We start from the raw sequence: 18893 nt of genomic DNA, 5'->3' as shown, positions 1-18893 counted from the left end.
GCCCGCGTCTATCGGTCATCAGCGGTCACTAACTCAGCAGATCGCTGATCTCGTTAGCTGACAGCTGTTTTGATTGCTGGGCGGGCGCGCCGCCGTACTGCATGGACGCCATGGCGCCAAGCGGCGGCCGCACAGCGCCCATGCCCAGACCGAGCGCCGGCTGGGGGCCGCCCTGAGCCCAGCCGGCCGGCTGGGAGAGCGGCGCGGGCAACGCCGGCCGGCCGAACCCCGGCGCGCCGATCATCGGGCCGCCGCCCGGCCGGTACCCGGGACCGGGGCCCTGGAAGGACTGGAAGCCGCCAGCAGAAGCCTGAAAACCGCCGCTGGGGCCCTGAAAGCCAGCATTCGAACCCTGAAAACCGCCGTTCGCGCTCTGGAAGCTTGGACGGGAGCTCTGGAACCCGTTAGACCCCTGAAAGCCGGGACCAGACACCTGGAATCCGGTCCTCGGGCCCTGGAGTCCGCTGCCCGAGCCTTGGAAGCCGGCGCCTGAGCCCTGGAAGCCGGCGCCTGAGCCCTGGAAGCCGGCGCCTGAGCCCTGGAAGCCGGCGCCTGAGCCCTGGAAGCCGGCGCCTGAGCCCTGCGGGCGGGCTTGCGGTGCAGCGGCCGCCGGAGGCAGCGCCATCATGTTCAGGTTGCTGCTGATGAGCGAGTCGGTGAGATCGCGCGGCCGGCCGTTCTGCGGCGGCGGCGCCGGCGATGGCGCCGATCCAGCGCCGGCGGCCGTCAGCGGCGCCTGTCCGCCCAGCCGGGCGGCCGCCTCCTGCTGGCGCAGTCGGCGCTGCTTCTCCTCGAGACTGAGCGGCTGCGGTCCGGCGGCGGCGGCGGCACCGGCGCCGGCCGTGGACGGCGCCCCACGCGTCGCGGGCGGCGCTAGACTCGGGCCTGACGTGAACTCGCCGATGCCGAGCTCGCCGAACATCTGACGAACAGTGACAGCGAAGTCAGCATGAGGCGGGCTGGGATGTACTGGGCACGACGTGGGGCGGGCGGGATGTGCTGGGCGCGACGTGGGGGGGGGGGGAGATGTGCTGGGCGAGACATGAGGCGGGCTGAGATGTGCTGGGCGCGGCATGGGGCGGGCTGGGATGTATGGGGCGCGGCCTAGGGCGTGGGCGAGGCACCGGCGGTCGCAGGGGGTGAACAGGCCCAGGCTCTTGACGTACGCCCCTCCCCCTCTCCCGACTAAGCGTCTGGAAGCGAAGCCGTCCGAGTCATGCTGCTTCCATCAAAACTACCCATTTGAAACGCAATTCGAATGCAAATACAGTTCACTGCCTGCTCCGTCGCACACCGCATCCCACGCCAGACGCTAGCGCAGTGGTCAATGGGATGATCAATATCAAGCGTGCGCCCCTATCTGCGCAGGTACGTCGAGGGCCGGCCAGGGTCGGCGAACCCCTACGTGACTTTGACCACCTGTGACTGCGCGACTCGGCAGGCGTTCGCAGTAGTTCGCAAGACCGGAGTGCAGGGCTGAGCGGCGCAGCCATCGCGTGAGACTGCCACCCGTCCGGCGGTCTCACCTTGTCCATGGCCGAGGTGGGACCGGCGGCCGCCACCAGCTGCCCGGGCTCCGGCTGCGCCAGCGACGCGTTCAGCGCCTTCCTGCAAAAGGCGCGCCCGCACCGTCTCACAGGTACTCCAGGACAGGGACAGCGCAATTGGGTGCTCATACGGCGAACGCCGCTTCGGGTCACGGGGACTCCTGGGCAGGGGTGGTCCGACTGGGTGCCCACACGGCCAGCACCGACCCGGGTCACAGGGACTACAGGACAGGGACCCGACAGTGGACAGGTTTTCCGACAGGGGCGGCCCGACTGGGTGCCCACACGGCCAACGATGTCTCGGGTCACAGGGACTCCAGGACAGGGGCGGCCCGACCAGCCAGGGGTGTCCACACGGCCAGCAATGTCTCGGGTCACAGGGACTCCAGGACAGGGGCGGCCCGACTGAGTGCCCAAACGGTCAACAATGTCTCGGGTCACAGGGACTCCAGGACAAGGGTCCGACAGGGGACAGGTGGTCCGACAGGGGCGGCCCGACTGAGTGCCCACACGGCCAACAATGTCTCGAGTCACAGGGACTACAGGACAGCGGCGGCCTGACTGTGTGCCCACACAGCCAACATCGCTCCGGATCACGGCGGATGGACTGAGCGGTCATACAGCAAACGCTTAGCGCCGGCTGACGATGGCACTCGACGCTGGACACCGCCGCCTCGGTTCAACGACTGAGCGTTTCGCCCGGACCACATCATTATAGTGATTGGACCAGCCAAAACATTGTTTTTGAGCGGCGTGGATGGACCGTTACTGTTTGCTCGTCTTGATGCATGTGGTATGTTTCTTTTTGCCGAGACTTTTACACTGTAATACTTCTGCAGCTTTTGTCTTAATAGGTACTCGCCCAGTAGGAGACGAGCATTACCTGACAGCACTTTTATTACGGCAAGTCCACAGCGCTGGAGCGGAGCACGGCAATTGTTGAAGGTTGTAAAACTATGACAAGAATTAATGCTCTGTTCGCTCCATAAAATACAATTCGACTTCTTTTTGGTGGGTTGATTCCTTTAACATCCAGGCACACAAGCCACGCAGGGCGCCTAAAGACAGTGCCTCGGCCGGACAGTGCCCACTCAGCCGCTGCATGCGGTGGAAAAATCAGCAATGCTCCCAACCAAATTGGCTCGGCAAAGTGTAGATTTCACAACATGAAAAAACCGCGAGTGTTGTTTTTATGCAGTAGCCCGTGTGTGACAGTCCAAAACGTATTCTAAAAATATCATGTCCCAGTACAAATGGACAGCGTTTGGCTATATTCCCCGCCTTGTCTGCCAATATGCTTACCAACCCCTCAGTAGTTCCACACCTAACTCCTGGATCCCCCCCCCCGCCCCCCCCCCCCCCCTGGCAGTGTCGGCTGGCTGACTCACTGTTGCTCGTCTTTCATGGCGTTGAGCTGCGTCAGCTTGTCGCGGTGTTCTGTCTCGACGCGCTCCAACAGGTCCCGCACCAGCACCATCACGGCGTCAAACTGAGACACGGCCAGCCCGTTCTCAATGGCCAGTGGCATCAGGAACGGCAGCACCTTGGTGGCCATCACCTCCTTCGTCATGCCGAGCTTGTCGCTGCTCAGGGTCACCTTGTAGATGCCTGCGAACACGAGAGGTCGGGCGACGGCGGTAAGCGGGGCCAGTTAAGGAGGCTTCGGCAGTCGCGCGATTATATCATAAGTGGGACCTCACACAAGGGCCAGACGAAGGAGGTGATGGCTACAAGTGTACCAGATGGGCACGTGCGTGACGGTTGCCTGTGTACCAGGTCATCCCAATGGATGCGTGCTAACACCGCAGGCAGCGATCTCGAGACACGCCAGGCATTCGCTCCGATCACAGGTCATCCAGCGGGTCACTGCAACAATGCCAGCTTTCACATTATTCTAAGAGATCTCTGCCGAGTGATCTCCTTAACCGGGTGCCGTCGTTCCGCAGCTCTCGCTGAGCGCCGAGCGCTCGGGCATCGGGGTCGCGCAGTGAGAGCGTTCCCCCTTCCCCCCTCGCAGTCGGCCGTCGGCGGCCACCCACCGACGATAGCCATGACGACCGCCGGCTCCCGGCTGGGGATCTGCGGCAGCAGCGGCAGCACCTCGTCCAGCACCAGCCAGCGGTCCAGGTGCGGCAGCAGCTTCCCGAGGCAGACCAGGCAGCTTACGCGCGTCTGAGGTCGAGGCACATGGCTTCAGGGGAGCGTCAGAATGGCTCTGACGTGGACAACGGTCACAATACGGCTTCAGAAGCTGCACACGAGGTCACGATGGGGACATAACCACCCTGACGGGGACACAAAGGCCACAGCACAAAAACATTGGGGAGGACACGGGTCACAGTACGGGTCGAGGACGCGGGGTCACAGTATGGGTCGAGACCATGAGGTCACACGAGGGGCGAAACAACTCTGACGGAGACACCGGGGGTAGCAACACGGACACCCCGTACCTGTCCAATGTTGACACAACGCAAATTGCGTGAGTGTAACGCATCACCGTAATCTCAGGCGATTCGAGAACATGGCCCACGATCCGCAGCATTACGCACTCGTAATTGTGGCAGTTATATCCCTGTAGAGGTAGAGGGACGATCACGAACAGCATGCAACCACGAGCAAGCTCTGCTGCTTGCTGACACGACTCTCACCGATAGGTAGCCGTGCCTTGATTCGGTTCTCGCGACGGGCACCCCACCCTCGGCGACGGCACTCATCGACAGGCAGCCGTGCCTTGATTCGGTCCTCATGACATGCACGCCACAATCGGTGACGGCGCTCACCAACAAGTAGCCGCGCCTTGATTCGGTTCTCATGACGGGCACCCCACCCTCGGCGACGGCACTCACCGACAGGTAGCCGTGCCTTGATTCGGTTCTCATGACAGTGCACGCCACAGTCGGTGACAGCGCTCACCGACAAGTGGCCATGCCTTGATTCCGTTCTCACGACGGGCACCCCACACTCGGTGACGGCACTCACCGACAGATAGCCGGTGCTGAGGCAGAGCTGCTTGATGCGCGGCAGCAGGGCGTTCTTCATGCTCGGGTAGTCTACCAGGCTGCCGACCTTCGGGATGACGCTGAGGCACAGTTCCTGGATCTGCTGCGTGTTGGACTCGAGAGCCCGGTACATGAGCGGCAGCACGTCGGCGCGCACCGCTTCCGGCGGCGTCTTGCTCAGCAGCAGCTCCAGACGTTGCATGAAGATCAACAGGATCTGCCACACACACAAGAATGCCGCTGGCGGAAGTGCGACATGGACGGCCCGCACAGCTTCCGTCTGGCTTTCTGACGTCACGAGCTCAGATGATGCGTCGTAGGGTGTTGTGGAGCTCCATCAAGGTCATGCCAGCGAGCAGATGATGGCGCAGGAGAGCGTGAAGCTCGTCCTGCGTCTCCATAGCTGGTAAACTACATAGCTGGTATCATAAGTACAACTCGAAGCTCTCCCCAGACAACCTTGCGTGCGTTTGCCTTGCTTGAAGTCACGACCAACCAAATAATATCAAATGAAGAAAACATCACAACAGTTGCTTGTATTTGGTAAGGGAAAAATTCGTCAACATATGCTTAACACCGGAGGAAGGAGCAAGTCCTCCACGAATGGTAACATCAACGAATTTCAATGCAGGATGATAATTACTGAATGCGAACAGGTTTACAGACGAGGGCAGGCCCACCCGGCAGCAACGCACCTGGATCGGCTCCTGGATCTTCATGACGGGCGCGAGCAGCGGCAGGATGTGCTGCACGTACTCCTCACGGCTCGAGTTCTCCGCTATCAGCATCGTGTTTGGCAACACGAACGGGATCATGGCCGCATTCACGAACTCCTTCGAGAGGCATGGCAGGATTCTGCAAGCGGACCATCAGTATCACAGTCAAGTCAGCTCAGCTAGCTTGATTGATTATACATCTTGATGAAATACCAGCATCACCATAGTATGATACAAACTTAACATCTATTTCTCAGAATGGTGGCACCATTTGGATCGATTACCACACCAAACGTCTCGTACGCTGGTTTATGTATCCAAATATGGTAGGTAGCGTTGTTGGCGTCAATCAAAGCAGACCAGATGTCACAAATGCTAAGCATCTGAACAACGCTTTACAGCCATAAGCCATTGTGAATCACCCATGTGAATCAACACTTCACTCTTAATCAAACTCCGACAGAACAATACATGTGAATCATCTCTTCACTTTTCATCAAACTCCAACAGAAGAAAAGAGATAAAACGGCGAGGGAATTATTTAGACAGTTCGACGCTGCACCAATGTAGCGTGTCATAACATAACTGGGTTTCTGGACGCTACACTCACCGATTGAGACACACCCTGTGTGGCAGCTTGGGAATGATTTGAGGCAAGCCTTTGTAAAGCTGGGACTTCTGCAGGTTGTCCCATTGAAATAGCGAATCCAAGTAATTCAGTGTCTTCACGCCAACATCGTCGAAGTAGGCGATCTGTAACAGTACGGGCATGATGTATCATTACACGCGAGACGTGGAGGCGACAGAGCCTTGAACGTCGCTGAGAATCGACGAATCCACGCAATACATCTGGTGTCACAATGGACCCCCACAATGCATGTCCTGGTAAACCACTTGGTACAGCGGTCTGCATTGGGTAACTAAAATGCACACAGCCTCGATTCGTCAAGCAGTGTACATCTCAGCACCGCTTGGCAGCAGTGGGCATGGCCTAGGCGAACTGAAATTGATGCCCCCTTCTCCCCCCCCTCCACCCCCCACCCCCCACCCTCTCCCATAACATTGGTAGGTATTGCTCTACAGAAATGATGGGTACTTCTTTGGTAAACTAGAGGCCACTTTCTCGGTGGAGCAATGGGCATTGCCTCGATAAACTGGTGGGCATTACGTCAGTGAACTGGTGGGTATTACCTCAATGAACTGGGTAGTATTACCCTGAACTGGTGAGCATTACCTTGGTGGACTAGTGAGCATGACCTCAGTGAGCTGGTCAGCATTACCTTGGTGAACTGATGCGCATCTGGCCGCAGATCGGGCGCCACGCTTCAGCATCATCTTGACGGTCTCCCGCAGCTCGGACGGCACAGCCTCCAGCCGGCTGGGCGGCATGCGCTTCAGCTGCACGGAACGACCCGAACCACAGGATGGTGGTGAATACTCAGCCAGTGAATATCTGATAATCTCTGTAACTGTAGCTCCTACGATTTCCACAGAGGGCTTTCTTTGTGGACGAAGTCTAGCTGTGTTGGCATGCGAATACATTTTTTCAAGTTCTTTCTCAAAGCTAAGCTTCCCGTAGTGACATGCCCGTTATCGCGGCGTTCGTTTAAAAGGAGGCTCTGCGCACCACTTAAAAAGCTCCCAAACAGCATTTCTTTTGGCCTTATGCACCCGCGACCAGAGTACTAGCTCGGCAAAGTATACGGCTTCATTAGTTTCTAAGGCCTGGCATACCTCGTCCGCTATGGAAAACCGTGAAAATGTACCTTGGTCCAGTTCCCTGACCTGAACGCTGCCAGTACGACAGGAATGTACGCCCAGATCAGACAAGCCTACCGCTGCAGAGGTGTACAGCGAGCGTCCTACGCTCACCTCGTTCATGGCCTTCTTGTAGGCGTACCAGTCGGCGGCGCAGTTGAAGACGGTGCCTCCGTGGGTGAAGATGGCGTACGCTAGGCAGGCCAGCGCGTACATGTCCGAGTAAGGCGTGAAGGCGAGGCAGAGCGCCGCCTCCGGGCACGTGTAGTCGAGTGACGGCTGCGCCAGCGGATGCACGTCGGGGTCGTACTCCGGCACGGGCCACGACGGCTGCCCGTCACAGGTCAGCAGGTCAGCGGTCAGGTCACCTCCGACAAACAGATGGCGGCCTCGACCACAGCCCCGCGGCGAACAGTCCTCAGGTAACATCCGAACGGGAGCCAGGGGAGCATGGGTCGGAGCAGCACGCGTGGGTCCGCAGCCAGACCGACGACAGCAGCTGGAGTGGGGGAGGCCGTCGGTTACGAACCGCATTAGCTGCTGCGGAGCGATCAAACGTCAGCCAACACACATCACACGCGAGGTCGGCGGCTCGTCACCGCACAGTGACCCTTGCGCCGGAGACCAGGTACCCGGACGGCAGGCGACACGTCAGGGTTTTGTCACCGCACGGTGACCCCTGCGCCGGGGACCGGGTACCCGGACGGCAGGCGACACGTCAGGGTTTGTCACCGCACGGTGACCCTTGCGCCGGAGACCAGGTACCCGGACGGCAGGCGACACGTCAGGGTTTGTCACCGCACGGTGACCCTTGCGCCGGGGACCGGGTACCCGGATGGCAGACGACACGTCAGGGTTTGTCACCGCACGGTGACCCTTGCGCCAGGTACCCGGATGGCAGACGACATCTCAGGGTTAGTCACGCACAGTGACCCCTGCGCCGGGGACCGGGCACCCGGACGGCAGACGACACGTCAGGGTTTGTCACCGCACAGTGACCCCTGCGCCGGGGACCGGGTACCCGGACGGCAGGCGACACGTCAGGGTTTGTCACCGCACGGTGACCCTTGCGCCGGGGGCCGGGTACCCGGACGGCAGACGACACGTCAGGGTTTGTCACCGCACGGTGACCCTTGAGCCAGGTACCCGGACGGCAGACGGCACGTCAGAGTGCTCACCGGCTGGTCAGCCGGCGCTCGGCTGGCCACGCAGAACTCCAAGCCGGCCACCTTCCAGGCGCCGGCCCGGTTGATGACCACCGATTCGGGGCATAGGTTGCGGTGCAGCATCTTGACGTCGCCGTGCAGGAAGGCCAGGCCCTGGCCGAGCTGCCAACCCGGCGACACCCCGTCAGCCGCAGATGTCCCCGGCCGGCACGCGGCCGGCGGCAGCAGGCGCAGTGGACGCTCCCGCGGATCCGTCCAGGCGTTACCCAGTTTCATATGAATGATTTGCAAAATTCGCAGAGTAAATTTGAGCCCGAAGTTATCAATTATGTGACAGTGTAATCTCACCATTCTGAGGAAAGACCAAACCGAACAATCCAAACTACTATATATTTTGGTGTCACCGCTGGGTTAGTTTGCTTTTGCTGCCGCTCTTTACCACTTCATTCAAAGCGTTACATTTCGGAGAGTTTTTGTTTACCGAAGACGTGTTCCATGTCAAGAATTTCTGTCGTAGTCATAATTGGAGCTTTAGGTGCGGTAACAAGAGAAAAATAGCTTCTAGACAAATCTGTCAAACCTAACCGGTACAGAGGAAAGCGAAACCGCCATTCTATCACTCAGGATCACGGTTCAGAGCATTGTATCATTCTGGCAGTAGTACAGCCTCTTTTGCTACATGATGGCAACGAAGCGAAGACAGAAGGGAGTGCTATGGTTATGTCGATGACACTAGTGCATATGCCGTTGAAGCTAGTCGGCTCCGAAGACCGCACAAACGTGTCCTATCAATGCAGTGGAATATCCGTATTTCATGAGCTTGGCGGGCCGACATCCGACTTCTGGCATCATCCAGGTGTGAAGGGTGGGCACCGTGGGGAATCGAACCCCGTACCCGTTTTCTCAGACGCGCAACTAAACCACTACACCATCGATAGCCTACACGGTACATATCGTACCGGAGCACATGCACAACCGAGAACGCTTGAAAACTGACCAGGCTGGGGCCTCACGGGGACTGACCATTGCAGCTCACAGAATCGATGACTTTGGAGCAGTTTAAATTCTAAATGAACGTGAAAAATCACTGCAAGGTGGCGAACGTGTTCGTTCAGGGACCATGCCGAAGAACGGGCTGCATATTGCAATGTTGGTATCGAAACCTTGAAAAAGAAAGGAAACAAAAAACAGACGGAAATGGCACACCACTCTACGCATGCCACTCAAACTCCGCGGGCCCGACCACTCAATCACGGCCAAACAGATAACGAGGCACGACAGCTGACATCAACCTCATGCCACACCCCAAGCCCCGCCGCACTCGAGACCCCTCTCTGCGTCCACCGAGCGCGTCGCTCGGCTCCGTCCGCGCCGGCCGGCCCCGCGGCGCCACTGACCTGCAGCAAGCCGTACTTGACCTCCACCTGGTGAAGCTTGTGGTCGCGCAGCGCCGCCGGCGTCGGCGTCGGCGTGTTCTCCGTCTGGCCGAGCACGTTGGCCAGACTGGCGAACACGGGCTCCGTGGCGAAGGCCAGACTCTCCCTGAGGACCATCGGAATGCGTTAGTCCGGCCTCAGGTGACACCACGTGGCGCTGTCGGCGCTCACCGACATGGGGGAACGGGGTCTCTAGAAGCCTACCACGGCAATGACAACATTTAAGCATTAAATATCAAACCTACGGATTAACATATGTGAACAACTTGACCATGATACAAACTGAATCGCTGCCAGTTATATCGTACAGCCCAACACAGAGACGTACCCGTTACATGATTTCATAGCAACTTGCCCGAATCACATTCATTTACCCAGGAGGAGATGGAAAAGGGCTACACAGGCTAATGCTGGAATGCAATTATACAAACTCTGGACGAAGAAATTGAGGACATATGTGGCAACTGGCAGAGAGACTGCAAGCATGATACTCGAACTTCCTCCCCCCCACCCCCCCCCCCCTCCTGTTCAGAGCTATTCTGCGTTGTAACAAAGTGCGTCATCCCACTTCGGCGCGGCCATCCGGCTGACCTGGACTCTTCCATGGCGTGCTGGACGGTGAGCACGCGCGGGTGCCGCAGCCGCGTCAGCTGACTGACACCCTGCTTGAGCGTCTCCAGCATCAGGTCACGGTCGCGGCGCGCCCACTGGTCCATCAGACGCTTCTCCAGCACGAACACAGACGCCTCCTCGCGCGTCGACTTCTTGACGGCCGAGTACACCTTCCACATGAGACCTGTCGACAGCGCCGAGCACAACGTCGGACGAGACCGCGATACTCATCACTGGAGCGTCAGCTCGCACCACAGCTACCGCGTGCACCACGCCAAACCGGCGGTGGTCGTAAGCCAACAGCACGCTGCCGTCGCCGCCAATGGAGCCTTACGACGCTCTCAGCTCCTGAGCCCGCCTTTCATCCAGGCGGACGCCAGGCACCCGGGCAGGAGGGGCGAGCACCGCAGAAAGCCAAACCCTGTACCCCTGGTTTCCCAGAGCACAGCTCAATCACCAGTACCAGCACCCCAGTGCCCCATCAATCAGCATGTAAAACATCTACATAAAAGCATGTTGCAGTACCAACACAGAATCACAAAGACAATGCCTCCTCACTAGAACCCAGCAACACATACCTAATGGGTATTAACAAAACAACATTAACACCATCCTTTGGATTATATTTACAACAACATGCATTTGGTATGGAAGACGAAAAGTTTCGACAAGAAATGAGTCAGCAGCGATGCGAGCCGTCCAAGGACATCATGACTGGTGGAAGGCTGCACACCCACACCGGCCGCGCCCTATCACCACCGCTGTCATCCGCCCGTCAGGCCAGGGACGTCAGAGCAGTGGAGGAGGGGCAGCACTGACCAGGGCCGGCACTGGCGATGTGCTGCGAGACCTCGTACTCGCGGGTGACCGGGTTGCCAGGCAGCACGCCCGACACCTGCGACACCGCCTGCGACACGGTCGACCTCAGCTTGTTGAGCATCTCCATGGTGGCTGATGTTTAGCCGCCTGCAGCGCAGGCGTGGGTGCTGATGCCAACAAGCAGGCCGTCTGGTGATACAGATGGGCTGGACCTGCATGATGCAAGTGGTGAATTTCAGCATATAAACATTACTTGCTGATGTTTTGCAGCAGTAACATGAGATTCACCTACATCTCATCACTACAGAATTCATATGTGCTATAAATATGTAAAATAGAGCAAGACAGTTTGATGGAGTTCCACACAGCACATAAGTTTGAGAATGACAACAACACAAATATTTGCAAAATTTCTTCTGGCATTTACACACACCACTTTCCTATAATCTGTGGCCAGTTAGCCAAACCTTGGGCAAACAAATCTACGGGACAAAGGACCAAACATAATACCTACTTTAATAACTAGGAGCATACCATTGGCGGTGAACAGCCCAAAGAACACAGAAAATGTTGGACAGCACAGTCACTCTCTGGAATCTGTGAGACACAACCAATCATGCAGAGTACATCTTATGACCTTCCAATCACAATAAAAGCTGCTGATTGCTGACCTGATCATACATGCTCATACAATTTGATATTGCAAATCAGGGACTTCAAATATTTTAAACAAGCATGATAAAGATCTTGAAAACAACTTTGATTATAGTTATCTATTTTTTAGTGATCACAGCCGGCTCACAAAACAAATCAACAAACATTTTGGAAGATCTGTTCTGTAATTTGGCTGGGCTTAGGTGTGCTTTGAATATGGTCAAAAACTCATAATTTGAGCTATTTTGTGAGGTTCTTGATCCAGCCATGAGTCTAATGAGTATAGGAACAACATAAAAGAAGCACATTACTTATGTATACCACCCCCAAACATCTATATTTTGCATCCCTTGCTTCCTCTCCCACTGAGAAAACATTACAGAATGTGCATGGTGGTGCTAGCACATCCTGGCATAAAAGTTAGATCCCTGATTATAAGGATTTATGAGAAGAAAAATGCCTCAGACCTAAATAATCAATTAACACCAACACAAAATCATGCAGCAATCAAGTATAGAGCAAATATGGGTAACACCATGCAATGGTAGTGAAAAGTGGCCTCACACTAAGGGTTCACATCTTTTTATCTGATTATTATTGTATTTTTCTCAGGCCAATTCATGCATCAAGTATGCTGACCACAATTTATACACCATGCACCCATGGTGTGTGTTCATGCATGCTGATCATCCAGACCATCTGGTCATGCACCAGGGCCAGCCTGCAAAAAAATAATTGATTACAGGGTGCTTATATGTCAGTGCTCTATGCCTGTAGCATGCAAGCATCAGTCTCAGGCCTGGTCAAATAGCCCTGAATTTTCAAATTTTGTTTACCTGGAAACATGTCTTTTGAGTATTTTTCCTTTGACACCCTTAGAAACACTATACCCAATTCCTCCAAACATGAGCTTGCATATGCTGATATTGGTGGTGAATGCACACTAAACTATGGACTCCCAGACTTACAGTGTGCATATGCTGAAACTATTGCAGGAATGTTGCTGTTACTCTGGACAGTTCTGATGTGACAGATAGCTTCTCATCTGATGCATATGCCCTAAAGTAGAAATCATGATGGGCATGTATCTGCCTGCCTACCTGGTAGGTGTTCAATGGCAGGAAAACACCACGTATGTCATGTACCAGTGAACTCACTGACTCGTGGCTGCACCGCCTGGTGCCTCCTACATGTCTCTGCTGCTACTTACTGCTACCGCCACCGTCGCCCTTACGGCGAACAACTGAAAACTTACCAATGGCAGACCCGGGTCCCTCGACACAAATTCTTCACTTGTTAACGCTTCCAGCTCCTCATAGACACAGGGTATTCGTAAATCCGGATATTTACCTTATATGGGACCAACCAACGTCTGCACCTGTGTATCGTGGATACCGCATATATGATTCACAGCCGCCCTGCGTCATAAAGCGATATTTCGCGCCGAGACCGTCCACTTGTAGGAGCAACTCTTCGATCCTCGATCCGAGCGGAAACGTGGATATGATTCCCTTCTAGACGCCCGTGGCTTGAACGTGGCCGACTGATGATGCAGTGGCTGCTTCAGATCATCTTAGTTCAGAACGTTAGAAAATAGCTATTTGATGCCACACAGGAGATACCAGGGGACCAAAGGCCCATCGTACGTTATTTCTGACCAGTTTGCTTTAGCCTGGGCTAAAAATCCGCCTTTTCTTATTTTCCCACCAGCGCGGCTCATCCAATTTGTTAAATGCCGAATCGTACATCGCGCGACAAAGAATCATATCACTCGCCAACGCATGTGGGATTTCGTCGTCCACTGGTCATGCCAATGTTTGACCACTGCCTACAGGGCCATGCAGTCACCATTTCATTGACGAAGACTTTCAGAGGTAAGATCTACGCTTGATGCAGAATCAATATGATCCATCCTCTCAAGCAGTACTCGTAGGAGGCCACACAAATTGGTTGACAATGGTTTATTGTTAACACCCAGACGCCGTCCGATGTCAAACAGCAACTGTCCAGGGTGAGTCGAACAAGCGGCGGCGCTGCGACGGCTGACCTGGGTCGGCAGCACATCCCACCGACTCCGGTTATGCCACCAATGTCATTTCGCCTCGGCGGGAGACACCTTCACCAGGTCACGGCAGCCGCAGCATGCCTGCGGGCTGCCGCGTCCGGAAGGAGTGTCTGGGACACCGGCGCGGTCTCGTGCGATTGCCCGGGTGCTTCTACACCTTCTTGCAATCACGACGCGAAAGCGACACACAGAGTTCGAAAACTGCCGCATAGGCATACATCACTTAGCCTACGATGAAAAGTGAGAACACGTACGCTGATGATTATAAGACACGCTACTTGCCGATTTCGCTGAAATATTTCCACCATCTGGTGGCAAAAATAGTACTACAATTTCGCCAAACAATCGCTCTAAGCAGGAAAATGCAATGATCACAATTACATGACATTTCCTTGCGGTTTATGCAATACTTTCTCTCATGTAAGTGATGTGTTATCACACTGTTTTATTGGTAAACATGGCATTATTGCAGCCCAAGCACGACCGAAAAGGAAAGGATGCGGTTCAGGAGTGCAGCCATGATTTCCTTGGGGGGTGGGGATGAAAAGGGAGCTGAGTTAGTGCGCACCACGCTATTTTTTCCTTTCGGAAACCATCTATGGTCAAAAAAGCAAGCCTGAGGGCGCCGGGGGCCTGCCTCCTCCTTGCCTGCGCCCCTGGTGTGGCTTCATTGGTATTAAAGCTTGACGGCACTTGAACGTTTGACGGTTGACGGAAGACCAGACTGACATTTGGGGCAGCACATGTCATGCTGAGCCATTGTGCATGTACCGAATGATTATCAATAAGTTTGATAACTTTATCCATCCGAGATGTCCACTGCTTAATTTTAATCGAATGGCAGCGAACTACCAATCGGCAACAAAGGCTTGGTCGAAACGAACCAATTTTTTTTTCGCGCCACACGCCGTCGCACGCTGCCAGGCTGTAAAACAAGGTAAAACGTCTTACCAGGACAAGGCCCGCAGGATCGGGATACGAGATCAGCGACTAAGGAAAGGCCGTCCAGAGAGCAGCGCGTCCTGCTGCTCTCCCAAGTCGCGGTGGGACGGTGAAGCGTAACACGGGGGTGAGCGGAGCACACTCGGGGCCGGTGACCCTCGGTCACGCCGCTGACCGAGACAGGACACCTGGCGCGGTACGGCCGTATACCCGCGCCCAACCCCCAACAAGCTTATCTACCGACCGACGGCCTCTGCCGCGCCCGGCCCGGCGGAGGTCCAGCGCTTAAGACGCAGCCGCGGGCGGCACACCCGGCGCACTGGGACCGGGCGGCTGACCTGACCCCAGCCCTCCTCAGAGGACTTCGTCCAGGGCGGTGCTCCGCGCTACGGAGGAGCAGTGTTCTCAGCCGCTCTCGTGTGGCACGGAGTCGGTGCCGTGAAGAGCGCGCCGCGCCGTGCGCTGGTGTCCGACCGCCGACGCCTCGCCGGTCCTGCAGTGTAGGTGGGCTGCGTGGTCGGGCCCAGCCGGCGGCGGACGCCACTTAGCACGCCTGCCGTCCCAGCTGCGCGGCCGCCCGGAGCCGCCCGTTATAGCTCCATGTCGCGCGCCTCGTCCTCCGAGAAGTCGGACATGGACGACTCGCTGCCGCTGACCGAGGACGCGTCGGCGTCGGCGGGCTCGGCCGGCGCCAGCGCCTCCTCCGTGGCGTAGCGACGCACGTACTCTGCCAGCAGGGTGGTGCTGATGGGTCGGCGGCTCGGCCGCGCACGGTCGGCGGGAGATCCGCTGCCGAGTTGCGGCACTGGAGAGGCGGTGCACCAAGCCAGCTGAGATAACTATCGACAACATGTTGTGATTCGGATTCGGCTCAAAGGCACTGATGCTTAGCATTTCTGTCACGATGGGAAAAGAGTTAGCACATTTAAAGAGTCTGAACGGGTTTAACAGGCTGCACCAGATTACATGCATTCATTTCTTCTATTCTCTTTAACGCTGGCCACATTGACAACGCATATACTCACCGATGACCTTTTTCTTGTACTCTTCAGGCTTGTGCATGTACAACGCTGCCGCGTCCCCGTTTAACGGATCTATCGGGTTTGGGTAGGTAAGCAGCTGAGGCAGAAATGATTCGAAGATGTTCGAGAGATCTGGAACGGAAAACAATACATGCCGTACTCCGCATTTTTTGGCAGCCAGTCGCAGACATGCTTGCTGCAAATAACTAATCGCTTTAAGTGGCTGTATCAAAGGCACTGAACGCCAGCGTCACAATCACCAGGCCCGGACTTGATGCGACCGGCTGTCCGAAAGTCCATCGACGCCTTTAACCCAGGGGCGGCGCCATCAGGTTGGCAGGATGGGCATTCGGTCCATCCGGTTGTCATGCCGGGCTGTGTGAGAAGTAGCAATTCTGTGGTAGGGCGACCCAGCTATGATTGACAACGTGATGGAATAATTGAGACGTGGCTCCATTTCTGAAGGGATCAGGTATGGTTGTGAGTGAAGGTGCTGCAGGGTTGCTGTGGCGAATGATGATCTTTGGTCATCACAGGAGCATCAGGAATGGTGTCCTCGTGATTGAGAGCAGGCGCTGGTAATAAAGAGCTCAGTAATGTTGACACGCTAGATGAACATGACGGTTGGGAATGCACTAGCATCAAAGGATGCATGCTTATTTCCAATATTACATGTGAAAAGTTGTTCACATGCATTTCAGAGATGTGGCAGATAACTGTAAATAAGAAGGCTTCACCAACACTGCAGATGCTAAGAAAATAGAAAAAAGACAAAGTACTGTACAATAAGGCACTGATACTACAGAACATAGCATCACAAATAACCTCAAAATCAGAACTAGTCCAACTGACATACCATACAGGGCTGTCCAGGCCTGGTTGATGACATCCAGGCAAACAGTGCCAGACACCTCGTCGATGTTTGGGTGGTACACCTTGTTCATAAAGCCAATGCTGGGGGATCTGAACGGGTAGTGCTCGGGCAGGTGCACTCGCACCTTCCACACCCCACCCTCATATGGTGCTGTGGAAGAGAGACACCAGTTGGTCCATCTGCGCCAGTGGGGTATGGCACATGCACAGGTGATCAGACTGCACCACTGCAGGACATAAGAACTTGTCAGACTGGCACAACTTAGACAGCCAAAGGCTGAGCAGGATCAACTCCAGCAGCAGGCTAGTGGGAGGCTTAACTCATGCTGCATATGAGATAAAGTACATTCACAATGTGGGGTTGTATCAAAAGCTAAATATGTTGGGCCACTCCTGAAGAACATATTTTACCAAAAAGGAACAAGTTCACGAAGATCCACAACACCCTTCTACTATACTTGTACTAACGTGGGGTTCATCATCAGTCATGCTCTGCTTAAAAGATGGCAACCAAAACCTTCAAATGTTCATGAGCTGACAGAATAAGAACAAACATAGATAAGTCAGTCCACTTACTGCCTTTTGGTCCATAAAACTTGACTGAAAACTCATTGAGACCTCCCATTATTGTCACTTCATGCTTGCTCTCAATCCTGAGCTAGAAGTCAAGGAAGGACTTCTCATGCTGGCTTGTCATTGTCAAAATACCTAGCACCATTCATATCACACATAATGCAAATAAAAAATAATCATACCACATGATACCACCTGCAACTTTGGGACAAACTTACTAACAAAGCATGTATGTTTACCAGCACAAAAATAATGCAGCTATAGCATCATGCAAGAGAGCAATGTACATTCCAAAGCATTGTCCTTAAATCCATGTAATTTAACTACCAAAGCAGTGTTTAAAACCTTGATAGATATAGACATGAAATGTACTTAAGTTCCTGTTGCCGCATACTTCAGTCCCACAGACTGAAATCTCTTGCAGCCAAAACATCAAGACATTTCAGTTAATGCTTAAACCTTGCGCACTGCACAGTTCAACCACATTTCTGCCTACCCCATCCGCTGATACTGCAACAGATGTGAAGTAAATAAGACAAACTGAAACTTCGTATAACATGCATACTCGGCCTAAAGCTCTCCTACATAGGCCACACCAGCTAATTGTTTTTGCTGGTCGCATGTTATGCATGCTTCAGAGGATACAGTTTGATGACGTCCGTGTCCATTCGCTTTTTTCCTGCGCTGGGAGAAGACATCTTGACAGAGTCCCTCCAGCGGTCAAACGCCAACCACTCTTTCTGGGGTTTCTTTTAGGCAGCGCGACACTAGCAGCACCCAAACGGAAAGTCCCAAACACAATGGAGAGACGATTCCAGGGTGCGATGCGTACTGAAGGGCAATGAAGGCTACCTGCTCAATCACGAAGTCAGCAAGATACAAGACCATATTAGGTCTTGTTTTTTTCTTGAATATCGTTAGAATATTCATCTCTTAATTATGTTTTGTACTTACTTCTTTAGTTTTTGCATTAGAAGTGCTTAATGTATTCAGACACCAGTGCCTTATCCGAAGAGCGTGGTCGTTATTGGTGATGTGCACCGGACCTTTAATGTCACGTGACCAACCAGCTGGCAGAAGTAAACAATGACCAGCCAGCTGAAGCAGGTAATTAACGTGGGAAATACGAGGTTACGACACGGTTGCTGTAGACCACAGGCGCAATGAAGTATGCATGGTGTCACCAACCAGTGGTGGATGCAGAGGGAAGTCACAGGGCCTTAGCCCCTTGGGCCCTGAAGGGGCTCATAGCCGGCCGCACAGGTGCAGTATGTTCGACACAAAACTTATCCAAACTGAGTGTCTTTTGGCCTTCAGTTTGCCAACAGTCGCAAGAGAAAGTGACATCCCACGAGCAGACAAAAAGTTGATTGAAAGGGTAATAACTGAGATGGTTTAAGGCTCATTACGCTGTCCAGAGGTCCTACGCTGTTGCCTGGAGCATAAATGTCCACTTGTCGAATCAACCCGAGTGCTAAGGAGCCGTCCACTGTGTTCCACTGCCTCACTTAGGAGCCTTCCTCAATAGTTTCTCCCAGCCAAATATCGTTATTTGCTTGTGTTTTGGCCCTTTGTCGTGGTGTTCTTGTCTATTTGTCCGTCATTTTAAGCAGTCGACTTGCGTTCACATGTTTGGTTATGGCGCTTTTCGTAAATTATTCGATAAGAAATCCTATTTCCGTAATAGTTAGAAATTCGTGCAGCTTATTTT

The 18893-nt window shown here is 54.5% G+C and overlaps 1 protein-coding gene and 1 pseudogene across 1 annotated transcript; both read right to left on the bottom strand.

Moving 5' to 3' along the window:
* Positions 1–28: 28 nt before the first annotated feature.
* On the bottom strand, positions 29–13113 carry LOC119092295 (SCY1-like protein 2; annotated as a pseudogene).
* Positions 13114–14166: 1053 nt separating this feature from the next.
* LOC119092614 (ubiquitin-conjugating enzyme E2 H) lies at positions 14167–18005 on the bottom strand. Its single transcript, XM_037215575.1, has 5 exons — positions 17828–18005; positions 17186–17262; positions 16593–16760; positions 15740–15868; positions 14167–15441 (listed from the first exon to the last, which is right to left on the bottom strand). The coding sequence occupies exons 1-5, from the start codon at positions 17878–17880 to the stop codon at positions 15305–15307; spliced, it is 564 nt and encodes a 187-aa protein (XP_037071470.1). The 5' UTR covers positions 17881–18005; the 3' UTR covers positions 14167–15304.
* Between the last annotated feature and the right edge of the window lie 888 nt (positions 18006–18893).

This window comes from Pollicipes pollicipes, unplaced genomic scaffold, assembly GCF_011947565.3.
Source record: "Pollicipes pollicipes isolate AB1234 unplaced genomic scaffold, Ppol_2.1 Scaffold_3447;HRSCAF=4054_pilon_pilon_pilon, whole genome shotgun sequence".
Classification (NCBI taxonomy): domain Eukaryota; kingdom Metazoa; phylum Arthropoda; class Thecostraca; order Pollicipedomorpha; family Pollicipedidae; genus Pollicipes; species Pollicipes pollicipes.
This window is presented reverse-complemented; position numbering and strand designations above follow the sequence as displayed.

Coding starts and splice junctions, on each gene's coding strand:
- LOC119092614 (XM_037215575.1), bottom strand. CDS start 17,880: ATGTCTTCTCCCAGCGCAGGAAAAAAGCGAATGGACACGGACGTCATC. Junction 17,263..17,827: donor GACACGGACGTCATCAAACT/GTATCCTCTGAA, acceptor CTTCTAGCTCAG/GATTGAGAGCAAGCATGAAG. Junction 16,761..17,185: donor GTTTTATGGACCAAAAGGCA/GTAAGTGGACTG, acceptor TCTCTTCCACAG/CACCATATGAGGGTGGGGTG.